Source organism: Eptatretus burgeri, chromosome 8, assembly GCF_056783735.1.
Source record: "Eptatretus burgeri isolate ZD-2024b chromosome 8, Ebu_testis_v1, whole genome shotgun sequence".
NCBI lineage: Eukaryota > Metazoa > Chordata > Myxini > Myxiniformes > Myxinidae > Eptatretus > Eptatretus burgeri.
The window spans coordinates 22,726,407-22,747,475 of record NC_140968.1 but is presented as its reverse complement, the minus strand read 5'-3'; the positions used below and the strand labels follow the sequence as shown (position 1 = coordinate 22,747,475).

The 21,069-nt window shown below is 43.6% G+C and overlaps 1 protein-coding gene across 1 annotated transcript in view; it reads right to left on the bottom strand.

Annotated features, from left to right (window-relative positions):
- Positions 1 to 2,481: 2,481 nt before the first annotated feature.
- LOC147021300 (ubiquitin thioesterase otulin-like) overlaps positions 2,482 to 21,069 on the bottom strand; it is a 58,848-nt gene continuing 40,260 nt past the window's right edge. Inside the window, exons 7-9 of the mRNA XM_085891121.1 lie at positions 8,836 to 8,958; positions 8,142 to 8,399; positions 2,482 to 7,884 (exon numbers count right to left, since the gene is read on the bottom strand). Of these exons, the coding sequence (XP_085747247.1) occupies positions 7,693 to 7,884; positions 8,142 to 8,399; positions 8,836 to 8,958 (573 nt within the window). The 3' untranslated portion in view covers positions 2,482 to 7,692. The remainder of the gene's footprint in view (positions 7,885 to 8,141; positions 8,400 to 8,835; positions 8,959 to 21,069) is intronic.

Here is a 21,069-nt window from a genome sequence, read left to right as displayed (position 1 = left end):
GGTGGACTCCATGTCACGGCGCATACAGTCGCGCGTGGTGGCCGAACATCCTAGTAAGTGACTTTACATTGGTGTTTCCATATTTTTGTCCACTACCTGTACATTACCGTCATGTTGAAATCTGAGAGAACAATTCTAAATTTTCAAAACGTTTCATTTCACTCATTTTAAGCAGAGGCTCAAACCAAAGCATCCAACACTGAGCTTCGCAGCAAAGCAAAAGTGATTTTCTTTGCTCAAGCTTTACATAAGCAGCAAGGATGCCTGATGAAGGTGATATTGGCTGACTTCCAAGCAGGTGGAAGATGACCTCGGGCAAACGATATGGTGAATAGAGCAGAATGTTTGTTGAGTACAACATATTCTCTTTCGATTAAATCCGTAAAGCGATTGGTAAAAATGCCGAGTAAACTACAAAAGTGAAGGTATTGACCCCATCCTTAAGGATGGGTTCTTTGCTCGTGACAATAATTAACGAGTGCATAACACATAATAACTAACTCCACTTAGTGTTGCATTCAAAGCCATGCAGAATGTACAGAAGTACAGTGATGGAAATAATTTTTGTTGAAAAATAAAACAAAAAAGAATACGCCAGGCCTTCATTTGCACGTGTAGGCAAGAAGTTAACTGGAATAACTATTTTCTTCTGCTAAAGCCATTGCACGGTCTATTGGTGGCTTGGTTGATTACAGTGTTCACCAAATGAAAATCTTTTGTTAGTTGCTTTTCAAATTTACACACATTTCTTGGGATCTCATCTTTTACTCAAGGGTGTCGTCCAATATGTCAAAACCATTCTCCCAGCTTCATGAAAATTTCACTTTCCATCTCCAGCTCAGGTATTTTGTAGTCCCCATGCACTGCTATGTCTCAATTGGATCATAAGATTAACGCACCAACTCCACTCTATTTCACAAGTCAGAGTTTATGATCATGCATCCTCTCGTTAGTGAAGTTGACAAAATTTAGATTATAATCAACCATAGCTGAGTGCACACAACTATGTCTGACCCCAATCTTCCCTTGCTTTTTCAAGTTATCAGATCTTCCCTTCGAGCACACGTGATATCTTTGCTGTCTCTTGTGAAATTGGTTTAAGTGCTGCATCATAGAATGATTGTCTTCAAATCATCAATATAATTGCAAAATAAACGAGAATGGCACTCGGTAGAGTGCATACCTCTGTCACGTAATGCCTGATCCACAAGAACATATCGGGCCCAATCAATACATATTTGAAAAAAAATCATACTATACAGTACTATATCATTTTGCCCCGATCTCTCAATGGTGAAGAATCACTTTAAATAATAAAATAATTCTCGCATCCAGATCCGGATTCAGATCTTCACCAAAATCGAATTAATTCTTCCTCATCACACACCCAACGTCTCCACCAAGTTTTGTCCGAATCCGTACACAACCTTTTGAGATATAGTGCCAGATAACGTTTTTGGCCTGATGTATCAATGGTGAAGAATCACATAAAAAAATTCTAGTAGTCGGATCCGTATCCGGATCTTCACCAAAATCTAATCAGGTCGTCCTCGTCACACACCGAACCTGTCCAAAAAATTTCATCTGGATCTGTGAACAACTTTTTGAGATATCCTGTATACAGACAGACAGACAGAAAGGGGTGAAAACATAATCTCCTTCACCTTCGGTGGTGGAGGTAACAAATAAATAAAATAGAAGGCTCAAGGAAAGAGCCAAATCTATATAAATACTTTCAAGCGCTTGTGCATTTGTACGTTATTCTTTCATTGCCAAACCGAAGCACCAAGAGGCCCCAAATTTTGTGTCAGTTCTTCACAATCTGGGCAAGGTTTTTTAGCCATCACATGTTGGCCTAGACGTCCATTTTGAGGCCACTATAGAGTATATATTGGAATGCGAGGACAGGCAGTGCTGCCACCGACACACAGGCAAAAAGATAGCCATGATGAGGCCAATAACTCTGTAGCTTTCCAATGTTCAACACATTCCAAAACCACCACCCACCACCGGGTATCCCTGGCACTGCCCGGCTGGGTGAGCGTATAATGCATCTTCTTTTTGTATGAAGCACATGGCTGCAGGTAGCATCACCCGATGGGGGTGCAGCTGTGCTGGTGACAAAATGCTCCTGCATGTTGGAGCATTAATTTGGAGTTTGGCTCGGGTGCTGGTGATAGCTCACTATTTCTTTGCAAAGGACATCTTTAACATTTAACGTCCACCAACCAATGACCTCAAACATCCACCGACTAATGCACAAAAACGAGACGCACGGTTTAACCTCCATCAGAAGGACGGCGCACACACACTGATGAATGGCCCTGCCTGCGAAACACCCGGATGGCAGTTAATAGCTAGGTCGGGATTCAAATCCAGGCTCGCCAACTCTATGAGGCGAGGGTGCATACTACCTAGGTAATCCTTAACAGCCTCCATAAAGCAAGTAACATTCGATTGCATTTTCCAAGCAGAAAAACGTACACTTCATTCGCAGCATGTAATTAAGGAATTTGGTGCACTGGTAGAAAACAAATCTTACAAGAGTTCAAAATCTTATGCATTCACCTGAAATCGTTTAAAAAACAAACAAAAAAAGCAAGATGCTCCGCTCGAGTATAATTCCATTAAAAGAACACCAACAAATCCTGTTTTAACAAATACATTTTCATTTGTATTGTGTATGAGCCTTTAAGGGTTACCTGCTTTCAGCCACATGAACTTTCAACATTCATCAATTAGTCGATGATAAAAAACAAGTCATGAGGAAAGCTCGAAGCTTCACAAGTGAAGAGACAAGCAAAAAGTACATCTTCAGCATGTTGTTGCCTCGAGTGAAGTTGTTGCCATGTTTAGCACAAAAGTTGTTAATGCCTTGATTCATGGAACAGCTGGAACACAGAATGGTTCAGAACATCACAGAAAAAAAATAAATTAAAAAAACAGAAAAGAATAAAGTAGAAAAGAGGGAAAACAGAACAGGAGCAGCAGGGTAGAAGTATACAGCAGAGGGACAGTTGGAGGAACAATGTGTGGTGGAATGAATGAGAGCAAGAGAGGGAGGAGTACACTGGGAGCAAACAAGCTGGATAAAGAATGACGAATGGGTGTGTGAGTGAGGGGACGAATATGTAGGCCAAACCAGCCAAGGCAGAAACACAAGATCAAAACTAGAACAGCACTCGGAAGAGCACATACCTATGCCAGGCTGAACAGCTTACGTTTTATATCCCAACGATAGGCTGGATCTGGATCCGTACTTGACCAAAATCTAGCTTGTTCGTGTCACCTAAGCAACTCAACCACCAAGTTTTGTCATAATCCGTCCACAACTTTTGGAAATATCATGCTATCCTGCTGGACCCTGACATTCGCGGTTCCACCATTCACCGTTCATAAAATGTGACCTGCTTCTACATTCACGGCCGGAAGCTTCACGTATTCACGGTTTTTTTTGCAGGTGTATTCACGGTTTTTCTGACCTGCTTCTACATTTGTGGCCCTGTGTTTCATGTATTCACAGTTTTTCCACATGATTTTTGATTTTCCCTTGTGAATTAAGAGCCGTTGGGAACCTATCCCCCCTTTTACCATTGAAACAATGCCTCGACATTCATGGCATTTTTCAGCAACTTATCCCCCCACGGATGTCAAGGTCCAACACCATAATTGTTTTGGGGCCAATCTCTCAGCGACAGGGCCAGATTAAGGTCTTCGTTGGCCAAGGCCCTTGAGATTTCATAGGCTAAACTCAAGAGTGACAAAAACGACGATTTTGAACATGACATTTAATCGGAACAGACTGCGGTAAATGGCGATTTGTCCGACTTTCAAATATACAAGTGCCTGTAAAATCCAATTCGTCTTCGAAATTGAGAAACCAACGATACAAAAAACAAATTCGGACGAATGTATGTATATTCTATTTCCACCCTGCTGAAATACCTTCTTTCGTGCCTTTTGGTTGGCAAACGACGCGATCACTTCGGAGAAATCGATTTGCTTCATCAGCTCGGATTCAACACAAAGCAGAGCGAGCGTGGACACGCACACCTGCCCCACGGTCGACAGAAGACAATTTTTCACGCGCTTTAGTGTGCTGAAGGAGCGTTCACCCTCGCAGCTCGTAGCAATCATCGAACAATATATTCGGAGGGCAACAAAAATATTGGGGAATGTCTGTGTAAAATTGTTGTGAATAATGGACCAGAGCATGTCCGATGCATCGATGAACTTGGAGTATTTCGAGAAAAGTTATATTTCCTGAACTATGTCCATTTCAAAGTCAGCAGGGTACGCTGAAACCAGTTTCTCCGCTTTGCGAGAGAGTGGATCATGGTCGAGGATGTTGGCCGTGGGGATGAATCCAAACAGATCCGTGATTTTCTGATAGCTCTCTCTTCTCCTTTGGATTTCTGGCAGAAGGCGATCGAGTATGGAGAAGTACGTCTCAACACTGAACTTCTCCCTGCCAGATTTTGGGGTTTCTTCTTCCTCACCATTTTCATTGAAGGCCTTCTTTCGCCTCTTGACCCGACGATTATCATCAGCGTAAATGATGGACTCGACCATCTTTTTGGCGCGGTCCTCAAATGCATCGAATCTTTCATCGTTTCGAAGCGACTATGTATTCATAGAGGGCGTCATAATGCTGCTTAACCGCTCCGACATCTATTCCAGGTTGTTGGAGACATCTGTTTACTCGATCAATGTTGCCAAGTAGATCAGACCAGACAGCGCACATGATTGCTGTTTCGGTCAGTTCCATCTTCTCAGCCAATGCTTTGGCTTCCAGTCTCACTGACCGCGCGTCTTTAGGGCGCTCGGCTATTTTCATTAGCGCCTTCTTTATGTCCTTGTAGCTTGGGGAAAACGCTTTACAAGCGTCCACGCGAGTTGACCACCTTGTATCAGACAAACATTTGAGTTTGATGGCACGTTCATCGAGTGACTTATTTGAAATGGCCCATCTTTGGAGAGATGCTGACAAAGTTATACACGGCTTGAATAAGTCCGAAGTATTTGACGGCTTCCAAGCAACTCTGTGGCAGCGACTCCTACCAGATTCAAACTGTGCACAGCACATGGTACCCACTGAGCCAATGGATTGATTTTACAGACTCTTGCTTGTACGCCTGAATAGACACCGGACATGTTGCTTGCATTGTCGTATGACTGCCCTCGACAATCCATGAGATCAATCCCATTGGCTTCCAGTACCTCTTGCAATTTCCCAAACAGATATTCACCATCGTGGTGCTCAATGATGACGTACTGTGGAAACGTTTCGACGGCGCTTCCATCTTGCATCACACATCGAAATATTACCGTTATCTGATCGATATGCAAAACGTCTGGCGTCGAATCGACGGAAACACCATAATATTTAGCATCCTTTATTTCTCGCACGATAGTAGGTTTCACTTTTTCAGCCAGTAGTAGGATAAACTCATTGCATATTTTTGATAACAGGTACGATACACTTCCCATACACTTCAAGATGCTGGGCGAGAAATGGATCGAATTTTGAGACTAGTTCAAGACAACCACGATAGTTTCCATTGTTAGAACAACCCAGCTGCTCAGTCGTGTCCTGGAACGGAAGCCCTCTTTCGGCTAGGAACGATATTACAGCGACAATTCGCTTCAGGACATTAGACCAGTAAGCTTCCTCGTGCAGGAACTGCTGTTCAAATGATGTGTGAATCCTGTCTGTCACCTTCATTTCTAGAATATGGGCAGTACCACGCTCGTGCGATGCTAAATGTGCAGAGGCATTCTTCCAATCATTGAATCGGATTCGAAAATTACTGATGGCTTTCGTGATCATCGCCGTCGGGACATAGGAGTTTGCACACGTAAAAGTAAAGTTTACCATTTGATGGAGAAAACAGCATCCAGTCCCTGTTCACCATTTCCCCGTTCGTGAGTTTCCGCGCCGAAAATACCATGTTTTATCTGGATACACTCGGGCCGTATACGAAAAATCTGTGTTCCTATCTTGGCAGGGAGGATTCTGAATGAAATTATCGATGAGTTCTGCGGAAAGAGTCCATTCAGCAGGATCAGGATTGAAAATACGAACCGTAGCACTGGCTGCAGTTGTTTCAATGCTTCTCTCGTTGCTTGATGCGACGGTATTGGTATCATCAGCTTTCGAAATGTGATGCAGTGCGAGATTACTTGATCCCCTGACATTGACATCAGAAGACCCTGAATGCGCACATTCCGTTTGCTCATCTCGACTCTGGTGAGGTGAAAAAAATTTTTAAGATGGATCCAGACAGTCTTTTTGTTTCCGTTTCACGCCTCTTCTTTTCGTCGCCTTTGCAAGTACCACTTTCGTGGTGCCGAATATGTCCGTCGGCCATAGTCAGGAATAAAAAAAACGACAAATACGAGCAAAACGAAGAACTGCAAGCGTCAGGATGCTCGATAACTCACAGGAACGTAAGAGGGTGCCAGTATGTTCATACTCAGCACGAATGTTACCCCACCCATCAGCCAGACAATAGCGGCGACGCCTTTGATTGGCTGAGTTGTGATGTGATCATATGGTTCCCACGCTCATTGTCGACGATCACTGTCTGGCAGCGTGCCAGCCGCCTTCACTCACGGTGTGTACAGCCTTCCTGCACATGTCGAGTCACATAATTAAGACTGAAAAAAAAACATCGTCGGAAATTTTCTTAGGCCAAGGCCCGGGCCTCACGGTTAATCTGGTACTGCTCAGTGGTGAGGAATCACTGAAAAAATAAAAATAAAATTTATCACGTATCTGGATCTTCACCAAAATCAAATCAATTCCAACCCAAATCACACACCCAACCTGCCCACCAACTTTCATCCGAATCCAAAGGTAAGATAACTTTGTCTGTCAGCAGGATATTTCAAAAACAGGGATCAAAACAACCTTTGGTGGCAGAGGTAACAACCAAACGGGCATGAAAAAAAGACAAAGCAACGAACAAAAGATGCAAACAATCGGCACAAATAAAAGTGGAAGTGAAGAAAACTGGAAGATCCTTAAAAAGCTTAATGGTTCCATGATCCGCCATTCATTGTTGTCAAAATCGGTCAAAAGCTCTACAATTTGTCATAAAATGGCATTTGTTTGTCATAAAGTACACTGAAGTTATCCCATAGTGTTATTGTTTATGTCATTATGTATGTTGTTTAAACTGCCGTGAACACTATAACACATCCAAAAATATATATTTTTAAACTACACCAGAAGCTCTCCAGCAAAGTGTTTTGTTGTCTTATCAGTAACAGTACACAGGGATGGAAAAACAAAAAAAAAAACACCCTCAATCCTTGCATTTAAACATTTCCATTAAGGTGACAACTGGGTCCATCTCACTTCAATGAAGCTTGAGGAATTCTTCCAGCACAAATGGAAGTCCCATTGTGCACCCACCTCACCCACAACCCACAATCAGATTTCCACCAATCCAATTCATTTTTGTTTTCTGTGGGGACTTCTCTTCCTGCATTCTGTTGAATACTGAATGCCACAGTAGCCAACACAGTGGAAACTGCCCCAATATCACGATAGGCCAGAATATGATGTCCCATTCGGCTGTGTTTGACTGCTGCAGCTTTCAGAGCTTCAAAGGTTCCTGGTTATCCCTGCGTCCTGATAGACCCAATATTCTACCTTGGGTCTATCAGGACACAGGTTTTGTCCAGTCATATCTGGCTGTCCATTGTTTTCAAGAGAACATTGTAGTGACGGTCATCCTCGGTGAGCAGCACCACTTCGGACTGCAAAGTTCCATTATACTCAGGGTAGAAAACCTCAAACTCTTCCGAGTTGAGCTTGTACAGACGAAAAACATGCAGGAACAAGCCCAAGGTGTGACCTAGTAAACACATCTCCACCTAAATGGGGGACAGGCAAGGAACGATGAGATGAGGTTGCTACAACAAGCTATGACAATGAAAGCAGGTAAAACAGAATGGTGAGGGCGGGGGGGGGGGATGAGAGCGAGGGGTTGGGGCTGGGGGGGGGACAAAATAATAGTACTGGGGGTAAGAGAGGGATGACCATTTCAGGTGTAATCCAAATGACAACCTTAATAATAATGATAATATCATTAATAATAGTACAAATCAGAATAAAAACCTCAAAGCCTCACCTGCTCCAAGCCACCTGAACTTCCAACATGCATCAGATGATTGAAAAAGAAGTCACGAGGACAGCTCGAGGTTTCACGAGCGAACAAAAGGCAAGCAAAAAGGGGGATATCTTCAGCACGTTGTTGCCTCGAGTAAAGGCTCACTGCTGTGTTCAGCATCAGAAGCTTAATGGCTTCATAAAGCCGCCACTCGTTTTTGCCGAGATCGTTCAAAAAAGCTCTACAGTCATCTTTATCATGAACTTGCCACTTTTGTAGCTGTAAATATCACACCACACAACAAATAAATTAATGAATTGTCCTCAAGAGATAAAGTATAATATGCAGATATCAACTGTTCAGTAATGTTGGGAGGTGCAAGGGGGGAGAATGGGTGGTCACAGACTGGGAAGGTTCCATATCTGTGTAAACATGAGGTGTATGCCAGGAGTTCTTTGGCATTTTTTCAATCCTTTTTTGTGGTGGCTCGGTCAGTCTTTTGTACACCGTTAAATAAGAAATGAGTTCAATTTGGACGTAAATTTCAATGTGCAGAGAATGCAATGCGAGAACTGCAGATGTAAACCAAACTGAAGTTTTTGTCTTGTATAACAAAGCCATGTGTCCGAGTTTTCAATCAGAGGTTACTCAACCTACATTCGTTTGAGGAAACTTTGGGCAAAATGTTACGTGAAACGCATTGCTGACAACACACCTGGGCGAGGAGATTCGCAAGGCAGATCTGTAGCTCAGCGAGAGCGTTGGTGTTCTGGTTGCGTTGGGGAAAATGCCAGTGGTCAATCCAATGGCAGCCTTCCTTTTTGAGGTCTTGTGGAATCTGAAAGCATTCAACAAAGGTAGCAAGTGATCTTAAGAAGCCCGCAGCACTGTTTTATTCATGTTCCAGATTATTACTTCAGGAACCCCTGATCGTTCCAGAACTATCAGGGGTACCCCGGTGTTGCTTGGGACAAAGAAAAATCGGGAATTGACAACGAAAAGGAAATGAGGACAAAACATACGTATACATTTCAAAACTTTTATTTTGCTAAAAACATAGTAAAACACACAAACACCAATACTAAAAAAGAAACAACTACATGAGAGTCTCTTTGTAAATAATGTTCCTGGTCTTACCTTTGTTGCAAAGTAATATAAATGTTTTCATGACCTACATGAGAACATCCAACATAAAGCAGACAGATTCTCTACCTGGGATTGTTGCAGGAGATGAGAAAAGCAAGGAGTTGTCAAATTTAGTCCAAGCACATGTAAAGATTATCCTCAAGTCTTGTTAATGGAAATTGCAAAGCTGAGTTGGAGAGGGAATTGAAGTCTTGAATTCAAAGGCTGTGTCAGTTGGGACGATAGGCATCCGAAGCAGAAAGACTCGTCTTTTATTCAGGCTCCGATTCATGTTCAAAATAGAACATTCAATTTAAATAAGTTGTTCCTCGATCATTAAAGTGACGATTACAAATCGATGAGCCAAACAGATGGATATGAACAAATTGCTTAACCTGGCTTTTCGCTTCGTGTGCGCGGGGTAAAAAGTCTGGAATACAAAGGGATGCATGTATATACAGTGAAACCTATCTTAATGGTCACCTCCACAGAATGGCCAATTGTCTATCGTGACCACAAAAAATTGTGCTGCACATAAAACCTACATAAAGTAGCCTTTGCACAACGGCCACCTGTCTTAAGCAACCAGCGGCGTGCACAACAGTCATTATTACGTTTGAGCTTTCATCCTACAATGTTTGACTTTACTAGGTCAGAGGATTAAGGAGATAGTACTGTGCATGAATAGATTCACACTTAACAGCCCAAAACCAATTTTTTTACTAGGAGGTTCAATTAGGTTTGTGTACCAACTTTGGTGGCAATTGGGCCAGTAGTTTGGGGGTGATTGGTGTCACACACACACACCATTATCTGTGAGAATGTACTGTATATGGCCTTTGCACCTGTAAATACAAACAGGTCACTAAGCACAAGCACAGTACGCCAACCAAGACATAGTGCAGATCAACTCTGAATAGAGCATTCATTTACACGTGCTTCAAAGTTTCCTCGATTTCATAAGGGGATCTTGAAGAGCCAGAGATGGAGATAAGCTACAGGGTCAAAGGATAGAAACCCACACAAATAAAGATATTATGGCATGAATGAAGAAAGTAAGAAGGGGTAAAATGAAGAGAGGGGTGATACAAATTTGAAACGTGGGAATAACAAGCGACACAAGGGGTAACTGATTGCGACAACAAGGTAAACTAGGTGGTACAAGTGGGAATTCCAACATATGGATTGAATGGATGCTGGAACTTGAGCACAATTGTAATAGTCCAGGAGCAAAGACCATGCCGGATGTAATCGTTCAACACCCCCTTAGAGCTTTCGTCTACTTTGATATTTTGGAAGAAAGGACCCTGTGGAGCATTTCCAGATCGTAATGTATGTGGTTTCGAATAGTGGTATAGCTTTGGAGCTACACAATACTATGCAAGGGGATGGGATCCGTTTTGGTGAGGATCCGGATCCGGATCCAGATACGAGCATTTCTTAATTGATTCTTCACCATTGAGATGGGGCCAAAAATGATAAATAGCAATGATATCTCAAAAAGTTGGACGGATTCAGACAAAAAGTTGGTGGATGAGTTGGGTCGGTGACAAGAACAAGCATATTATATTTTGGAGGTCTAGATCCAGATCTGGCCTATCAGTGGGATACAAAATGTAAACTGTTCAGCCTGGCGGAGGCATGCACTCTACCGAGTGCCGTTCTTGTTTATTTTGCTTTCACAAAAATAGCAAAATCAAATATTATGACTATTGTTCTGTGCAAGATTTTCCATCATGGACTGCACTGTAGACATGATTGTGTAAACTGTGTGTGAACTCTGTTGGAAATCCATCTATTATTGTGCAGTAGCAAATATTGGTGCAGGTGGGAACTGCAGAATGAACTATAGCATTGAAGCCATTACAAGCTGGTACTTTCTGCTTCTCTGTAGGGAAGAATTCCACCTGAAATAGCTATATTGGGCTCATCCTGACCAATGCTCAGACAAGGTCCATCTGACAGGAATCAGAATGCAAATTCCCAGTGTAGGTGAACCAGTTTTCACGTATCTTTCCCAGCAAAATGGTAACAGCAGGTTGCTTTCCATATACACTGTACTCTCGTATTGCCTAGTGCAATATAGTAGTTTCAAGCGACTGAGTCCTTTTTGCTTGGTCTGCAAAGACTGTTTGATGAGGTGCAGACACCAAAGTGACCTCGCTGGTTGAGAGCCATGGTAGTAGTATGGGTTGTCCTCTTTCCATGAAGAGTCTCTTCACCCATGTCATGATTATCTGCCACAACTTGAACAAAGACACCTGGTGACATATTGGATGGTACAAACATGCCTAGCAGGTGAAACTCAGCCAATCTCTCTTTTGCAAGGATGGTATCCATCTCCTCAATGTCATCGTATGAGTTTGTGTCCAATTCTGCTGAACATAGTGATGAACTGCTTTGATTACATCATGTCATGGATTGTAATTCCCAGGGCAGCATGCTTGGGCATGTTGGCATGAAGATTGGATGCACAGTGCACAATTTCCTGTGTTAGCATCAGAACTAATCTTTCATAAGAGTCACCACTACATTCTGGTGATGACAGCTCATCTTTACCTTCCTTCTTTGGTTTGGCCATAATCCGATGTAGCAAGCAATAAGGATAAACTGGAATCAGAGCTTTTGATTTGTCATAGTGAGATCATTGATATGAAGTTGCTGAACTGATAGGTCATGACAACCAGTGAGCTCAAACTTTATCAGTTTGGCAGTGCAGCAGAGCAACCTTACTCCATCAGTCATTCATAGCAGTTGGGAGTTGTTTGCTTGTTCCAGGAACTTATCTGGCAGCAGCAGTAGTTTTATATTGGAAGGTAGAGTTCATAGCATCGTGACAAGAAACGTAGCTCGAGTTCAAGAGCTCCGATCTTGTACGGTCACACAGCTGATGGAAAACAATATCATCTCCAAAGTGCTTCTTCAGTTGCAGTTTTAGCCTTTGGTTAATGTCGCCTTCTGCTGCCACTCTTGTTGCTTGCAATAACGTTTTGCATCTGCTCAGTACCACTGACGTGTCAAAAGCTTTTCCATCATCCAGGTCAATTGTGATCTCTTCAGCCAATTCTCTGAAGGCTGTATCATACAAGGTTTCTTTTTCACCTTTACGAACACACCAGTAGTCTTCAGATTGACCTTGCTGATATATGAGGCAGAGCAGGCTCTGATACCTGGCTTCAGCTGCCAACAAGTCATTGTTGACAGCAGCAATAATCATCAGCATGCCTTTATCACCTTTTGCTGCTCGTTTGATTGTGTCACATGCCTGGAAAGTACAAGTCCTCACAATCTCATTAACCTTGTGTGTTTGGTTCTTACAAAACAAACACTTTGTCCAGTCAGTGGGTTTTGATCGAGATCTGGGCACCCTGGATGGCACTGTCAGATTTGCATCATTACCAATATTTGATGGTGTTCGTTAAGATGCTGCTTTCTGACTGTACACATTATGCAGGTTTTATTTGCTTGACCAATGTTCGTAACACTTGGAATGCCAATGTACATCAATACCAAGACATCAACCAAGACATAGTGCAGATCAACTCTGAATAGAGCATTCATTTACACGTGCTTCAAAATCTTTCTGTCTTCTACAGTCTCCTCTCCAGCCTCGCCCCCCCCCCCCCACCCTGCTCTTTTCTGCAATTTGTCTCCACCACATTTCCGCAGGGCGCTCAAGGTCCGCCAAAAACCCCCTTCTGGTAAAACTACCAAAATCACGAATCGCTGCTCACCTTCACTCTTTCATTCCTCTTTTTTCCCCACCTTTGGAATAAACTCCCTCACTCTATTCTTTCCCATTCTTCCCTCCAGGCCTTCAAAACATCTGTTCACCACCACCTCTTATCATTCCCCATCCAAATCCTCGATCTTTTCTACCCCCGATAATTCACTGGTCTGCGTCATTTCAGAAGTCTAGGTTTTCTCAACGGTCCTTAAATGTTTTTTTGCATGCTGAATTTAGAAATGTATCTCATTTTGCTCAATCAGGTCAGGTTTTTATGCGATCTCAATTTTAAGGAAAAAAAAATAATCAAAATTTTTGTTTTTTTAATTAGCATTTTTTAAAATCAAAATCAGACTTACATTGACAGAAAATGTACAAACTATATATAAAATAAAATGACGCACAAGTACCGTTAATGTGAAATTCAACATTAAAAAGACGAAGGAAAACAGCGACTGCCGGAGCGACTGAAGTTGGGTGTTGCCAGAAACAACGATTTATCTATATTTTTCTGAAATTGAAATGAAAGTAATCGAGAAGGCACTTTCTTCCACATTAAGTGTACTTGTGTGTCATTATATGTATAGTTTGTACATTTTCTGTCAATGCAAGTCTGATTTTGAATTAAAAAAATTACCCCCACGTGGGGGTGATGGTCATCTCTACAATACCACAAGTTCTCAATGTTCAGTTATGACCGAATACTACTGCTCAACTCCACTGCGCAGCTCGAACTGTGCAGTTTGGTTAAAGATGACTCGGAATTTTGGCGCGCGCACAAAATTATATTTTGAAAATAAATGCCGACGTTTACATTTCGGGTTTTGAAACTTTTGCACCTTCGGCGGAAAATGTATAAATATAAAAGGCTAAAAATGTGTTTTATATTTACATTTCATTTCTCCTTCCTTCCTTCTTTGCGAATCGCAGGCATTTTTGGCCATCTTCCAGATCACGTGACGGTCAAACGGGAAGGAAATTCAAAAATCTGTCCGGTTAGATACAAGATAATATTTTTTACTATCATAATCAATAAACAATTGCCGAATATCTTGTAAAATGGCAGACTTGATAGGTTTTGAAAATGGCGATTTTTATAACTTACGTGACCTCGTCCCTGACCTTGAACCCGGACAAAAGTTATATCGTTGTGCAGCACTCATCGACCTCTACCCACATACTAAGTTTCATCAAGATCGGAAAGAAAAATTGACGGAAGTACAGACGGACGGACGGATGGACATTTGGTCCAGCTTTATTACGCCATCTCGGGAGAGATGACCTAAAAATGCTAATTAAAAAAACAAAAATTTTGATTATTTTTTTCCTTAAAATTGAGATAACAAGTTAAACTGAATTTGACCTGATTGTGCAAAATTATATACATTTCTGAATTCAGCATGCAAAAAACATAAGAACCGTTGAGAAAACATAGACCTCTGAAAAAAATATTTCAAATGCAGCCCAGTGTAATCCACCCAAGCCCACCTCCTTCAATTCCTTGCTTTCCTTCCTGAAAGTCCCTGTAATGTCCATCTTGTAATGTCCCCATGTTCCCCACCCCATCCCTCTCCCTTCCCCAGAACTAATGTCTCTGTTCCCCACTGTTTTGTCCTTCCCCCTCCCGCCTCTCGTCTCATGCCCCCCTTGCTGTGCGTTGTGTGTTCACTCTCATACGAGCCTCGACAAGGTATACAAAATACAATACCAACTATCCAGATGTGGCATGATACATTCATGTACTTCATCCTTACAAAGTTCCAAGGCAGTAACAAGCTTTTGTATGGAGGTCTCCCTTACATTTCTCAGTCTCCTTAGTCCCCCTGGGAGCTTATGCATTTCTCTACTTGGGATTGTTGCAGGAGATAAGTTTGTGAGCTTCTTTTTCTTCACTAGAAGCAGGTTCATACACAACTTTTCACTGTCTCGGCTGACTATTGTATCAGATCTGGAATTACATTTTTACTGGATCTGGATTTTCAATGGGGAAAGATAAGAGGTGGGGGTGAACAGCCGTTTTCAAGGCCTGGTGGGAAGAATGCAAATGAAGAGTGTGGGAGTTAGAAGACAGAAAGACCACTGACCTGCCTGTGGTGAGACAGTGAGGGGCCCAAAGACAGCCCCACCACAGGAGATACCAATAATCCGAAATGCCTTGGTTTTCACAGCATGAAGCTGGGAAAGGTGAGAGGCAGGAGCACCAGCCCTGAAGGGAGAGCAGTACTCCATCAGGTTGTGGAAGAGAGCTTTGTATGTGTCAGGAGCTCAGGTGGGCCGAGGAAGGACTTTGCACGACGGAGAATTCCAAGTCGGCGACTGGCTTTGGAGGCCAGGTTGGAAACGTGGCTTTCCCCAGGAAAGATCATGGCAGATAGTGAGACCCAGAAGCTTGAATGAAAGAACTTCTTCCAGAGGATTGTTGAGAAAGTAGATTGGGGGAGGGGGTCCAAACGGTCCTTTCGGAGAGGTATTGAGAGTGTGAGATTTGTCAGGATTGAAAGACATATTCCACGTGTTGGACCAGTTTGTGATTTTATCCAGATCTGCAGAGAGCGAAGAAGCTGCTACTTGCCGGTCTGAGGGACGACAGATGGTACGGCAGAGGGTGGAGTCATCAGCAAAGAGATGAAGAAGATTTTCCAGAGAGTAGGAGAGATCATTGATGAAAACCAGAAAAAGAACAGGGCCCAGAATGCTGCCTTGAGGAACTCCAGCCTAGCCAGGAAGAGGGGATGAGAGAACTCCATTTAGGGCCACACGGCTGCGACAGGAGAGGAAGTATACGAGCCACGGGTGGAGATGGCCTTGGATAACATAGGAAGAGAGTTTGGTGAGCAGGGAAGAGTGCTAGACCGTGCCAAAAGGACGTGATATGTCGGATTTCATGTCGGGCATCAAATACCTCGATCCATTGTTGGGAGAGCAGAAGCAGAATATCCAGAGTGGAGTAACCTGGTCTGAAACTAAATTGATGATAAGATTTAGAGGGGACAAAAATTTTTTCTCAAGCCATCTCTGTATCAAGTAGGTACAGAAAAACAAGCTCTTGGAGAAGAGGAAGGATTTAATGTCTGAAGTGATGATGGATTCCATAGCCTCACTGAAGATTGGGAGAAAGTTGATTGGTCTGTATGTGCAGGGATTTGTTTTTGCACCTTTTTATGCAGGGCAGTAATGTTTGCTGATTTCCAAGCAGATGGCAGATAACCTTGAACAAATGAGAGGGTGAATAGAACAGAGAAGGGGGTGAGCAAGAGCAGAGGAGCAGGTTTTTAGGACACGTGGGCTGATGCCGTCTGGACCGTTTGCAGAATCTGAGTCAAGGTTTGACAGAAAGCTCTCCACTTTGTCAGAAGAAAAGGACACAGAGTCCAGGGACAGCTGGGTGTGACTGGGTAAGGTGGGTACAGAAAGCGATGGGTTTCAGACACAAGACTTTGATGCAAACACCGAGTTTAGGCATTCAGCCTTTTCATGTGCGGTATCAGCTGTGCAGCCATTTAAAGTAAGGAAGGGGATGGAGGGGAACATACACCAGAAACAGATTTGATTAGATGCCACCAGGATTTGGAGGAGGGAGAGAGGGTTGAGTTCAGACTTGAGCTTTGAAAGATGTTGTTTTCTGGCTCTCCTGAGGGTAGATTCACACTTGTTCTGAGCTTTATGGAAGGAACTGAGATTACCCTCAGTTGGGTTTGCTTTCCATGAGGCAAAGGCAAGTTGTTTCAGGACAACTGCCTCGCCACAAACTTCAGTGAACCATGGGCGGGAGAAAGGGTAGGACAACTGAAGATAAGAGGGGATAAATCTGTGCATGAGAGAGAGCAAGTTTCTTTGAAATAATTCGCTGGAGGAGTTTATGTTGGAGAAAGTAGCGATGGGAGACCAGTCCCGAAGTGTGATGGCTGCTTGGAGACCCTGCCAGTCAGCCTGAGTGAAATGCCAGACTCAACGGCGCCGAGGTGGTTCTCTAATAACAGCCAGAGAGATGTCCACTTTGATAAGCTCGTGGTCAGAAGAATAGAAGATATTTTCAGGGAAATTTGTCAAAATCAGATCTAGAAAAGATGGAGTGGCGTTGGTCGAGAACCCGGTGGCCGATTGAGTCAGTCCCAATGAGTCACAGAAGTCTTTTGCTGAAGTGCCATGGCAGGTGAGAGAGGTACCCACACCCAGCCAACTGGCATGATGACAATTGAAGTCACCAAATATGAAGAAGAGAGCGTTCAGATGAGAGGATAGAAGTTGGTCCATGTTTTTGGATAGTGAGGTGTAAATGGAGTCATCACTATTTAGTGGACAGGACAGCACACACAAAAATGTGAGGTGGGAATGGAGTGGAAGACGTAGCCAGAGGTGTTCCTCGGGGTGTGGGGGAGTGAGGGCAGTGAGGGCAGTGCATGGAAAGTGAGGAATAGAGTCTTTGATGAAGAGAGTAACTCCTCCACCAGGCCGAGGCTCAGGTCTGTCATACCAGAGGAGGGAGTCAGAGACGTCTTGGAGGAAAGTTTCTGTTCGGCAGATTATGTCTGGTTTGTCAGTGGCAACCTATATGGAAAGATCTGTCAGGCTTGAGTGAAGGCCCTGGATATTCGAGGTCCACACTGTTGATGTAGAGGGAGGGGAGGGGAGGAGTCTTTGGGTGCAGGGGATGGGAGGGGGAGGGTAGGACAAAGGAGGAGGGGGGAGGGAAGGAGAGTTGTTGAAAGAGTGTGGGGGATTGCAGAAGTTCGAGGGGAGGGTGCCGGATGAGGAGGAGAAAAAGCTCTGTGGTGCTGGATTGAGGTACAGTGGGGAGTAATAAGAGGGGCAGAAGGCAGTTGAGGATTTGAGGAGATGGAGGCGAGAGGGCAGAGGGAGGAGGCAGCTTTGTGGATGTGAGGAGGGGCAACTTTAAGAAGGGTGAGAGAGAAGGTTGAGTGGGGAGTTTTTGAGAAAGGTGAGAGGGAAGCTTAGAGGGAGAAGAGTGTGATGGTTGCTTTGAGAGGGAGGGGTGAGAGAGGTGAATTGGCACTGAAGTTTGGAAAAAAAGAATGGTTGATGGAAAGTGAACATGCATTGCAAACTGGGTTTTTTAAATTTTTTAGTTCAGAAATGCGACTAAAGACATTTCCTGAGGAATGCAATAAAGGTGAATTAAGAGAATGGAGAGAAGAAACGTTGCAATCGTTGGACTTTTTAGAGAAGGTATGAAGGAAAGTTCAAATTGAGAGCAGTGTGTTGAAATAGAAAAAAAGTTGTGAATTATGACACACTAATGAGAACCACGTGTGAAAGAGGAAAATGAAGCATTATGAAACCGTTTTTATTATTATTTTATATTTTTATTTTTGATAAATAGCCTGGTGTTTTTTTTTTTTTTTTTTTTTTTTTGGAAGCCTGGTGTTGGCGCAGTGGTTAGGGCAGTGGCTTGGGACCCAAAAGGTCCTGAGTTCAAACCCCATTGGGACACTGAATTAATATATGTAGGTCTTCTTCTTCTTCTTCTTTCGGCTGCTCCCTTTTGGGGTCGCCACAGCGGATCATCCGTATGATCCGCATAGTGATTTGGCACATGTTTTATGCCCTTCCTGACGCAACCCTGGTTGCCTCTTACGACACAGGGATATGGTACACCTATTTTAACTGGGGTATACACCGGCCCAGTATACTGGTACTCATTTCGCCAACCTCGGAAGGATGACAGGCTGAGTCAACCCCCTGGTGTATTAATTCAGTGGCCCAACGGGGCTTGAACTCAGGACGGGGCCCTAACCACTGCGCCAACACCAGGCTCTGAATTAATATATGTATATATATATATATATATATATATATATATATATATATATATATATATATATATATATATATATATATATATATATATATATATATATAAAAACCAAGTCGAAAACACCAGGGGGTTGACTCAGCCTGCCATCCTTCCGAGGTCGGCGAAATGGGCACCAGTTGTACTGGGCCCGGTGTATGCCCCGGTTAGAATAGGTGTACCATATCCCTGTGTGTCGTAAGAGGCGACCAGGGTTGCGTCAGGAAGGGCATCCGGCGTAAAAAACCTATGCCAAATCATTATGCGGACAACAAAACGAATTTCCATACCGGATCGGTAGAGGCCCGGGTTACCAACGACCGCCATCGGTACCGGTGGTCAGCAGGGTACCAGTGGAAATTGTGCTACTGCTGGGCGAAGGAGGAGAAGGAGACGGGGAAGGCGAGTCCGGAGGCAGTGGGAGAGGGGAAGGGTAGAAGTGTGGAGGTGAGAGTTGGAACTCTGAATGTTGGGACGATGACTGGCAAAGGGCGAGAGTTGGCTGATATGATGGAGAGAAGAAAGGTGGACATACTGTGTGTACAAGAGACCAAGTGGATGGGGAGTAAGGCTAGGAGCATTGGAGGTGGTTTCAAACTGTTCCACCATGGTGTGGATGGGAGGAGAAATGGTGTCGGGGTAATCCTGAAGGAAGATTATGTCAAGAGGGTATTGGAGGTGAGGAGAGTGTCTGACCGAGTGATGAGTGTGAAGTTGGAAATTGAAGGGGTGATGATGAATGTCATCAATGCATATGCCCCACATATGGGGTGTGAGATGGAGTATAAAGAAGATTTCTGGAGTGAGTTAGATGAAGTGGTGGAGAGTGTATCCAAGGATGAAAGAGTGGTGATTGGAGCAGATTTCAATGGACATGTTGGGGAAGGGAATAAAGAGGATGAGGAGGTGATGGGGAGGTACGGTCTCAACAAGAGAAATGTGGAAGGGCAAATGGTGGTAGAGTTTGCAAAAAGAATGGAAATGGCAGTGGTAAATATGTATTTCAAGAAGAAGGAGGAACACAGGGTGACATACAAGAGTGGAGGAAAGTGCACACAGGTGGATTACATCTTCAGTAGGAGATGCAACCTTAAAACTGATTAGTGACTGTAAGGTTGTGGCAGGGGAGAGTGTAGCTCGACAGCATCGATTGGTGGTCTGTAGGATGACTTTAGAGGTGAGGTTGAGGAAGAGAGTGAGGGCTGAACCAAGGACCAGATGGTGGAAGCTGAAGGAGGAAGACTGTTGCGTGAAATTTAGGGAGGAGGTGAGACAGGCGTTGGATGGTGGTAAAGATGGGTGGGATGATTGGGCAACGACAGCAGAAGTTGTGAGGGAGAAAGCTAGGAAGGTACTTGGTGTGACATCTAGACAGAGGAAGGAAGATAAGGAGACTTGGTGGTGGAATGAGGAAGTACAGGAAAGTATAAAGAAGAAGGGGTTGTCGAAAAAGAAGTGGGATAGTCAGAGAGATGAAGAAAGTAGGCAGGAGTACAATGAGTGGCGTTGAAAGGCAAAAAGAGAGGTGGCAAAGGCTAAGGAAAAGGCATATGACGAGCTGTATGAGAAGTTGGATACAAAAGAAGGGGAAAAGGATTTATACCGATTGGCAAGACAGAGGGACCGAACTGGGAAGGAAGTGCTGCAGGTTTGGGTGATAAAGGACGCAAATGGGAATGTGCTGACGAGCGAGGAGAGTGTGTTGAGAAGGTGGATGGAGTACTTTGAGGAGCTGATCAATGAAGAAAATGAGAGAGAGAAGGTTGGAAGAGGTGGAGATAGTGAATCTGGAAGTGGGGTGGATCAGTAAGGATGAAGTGAGGACTGCTATGAAGAAGATGAAAAGTGGAAAGGCGGTTGGCCCAGATGGTATACCAGTGGAGGCATGGAAGTGCTTAGGAGAGATGGCAGTGGGGTTGTTAACCAGATTGTTTAATAAAGTCTTGGAAAGTGAGAGGATGCCGGAGGAGTGGAGATTAAGTGTACTGGTTCCGATTTTCAAGAATAAGGGTGATGTGCAGAGCTGTGGAAATTACAGAGGGATAAAGTTGTTAAGCCACACCATGAAGTTGTGAGAAAGAGTAGTGGAAGCTCGGTTGAGAGGAGAGGTGACGATTTGTGAGCAGCAATATGGGTTTATGCCAGGAAAGAGCACCACTGATGCGATGTTTGCTTTGAGAATGTTGATGGAGAAGTATAGGGAAGGCCAGAAGGAGTTACATTGTGTGTTTGTGGATTTAGAGAAAGCTTATGATAGGGTACCAAGAGAGGAGTTGTGGTATTGT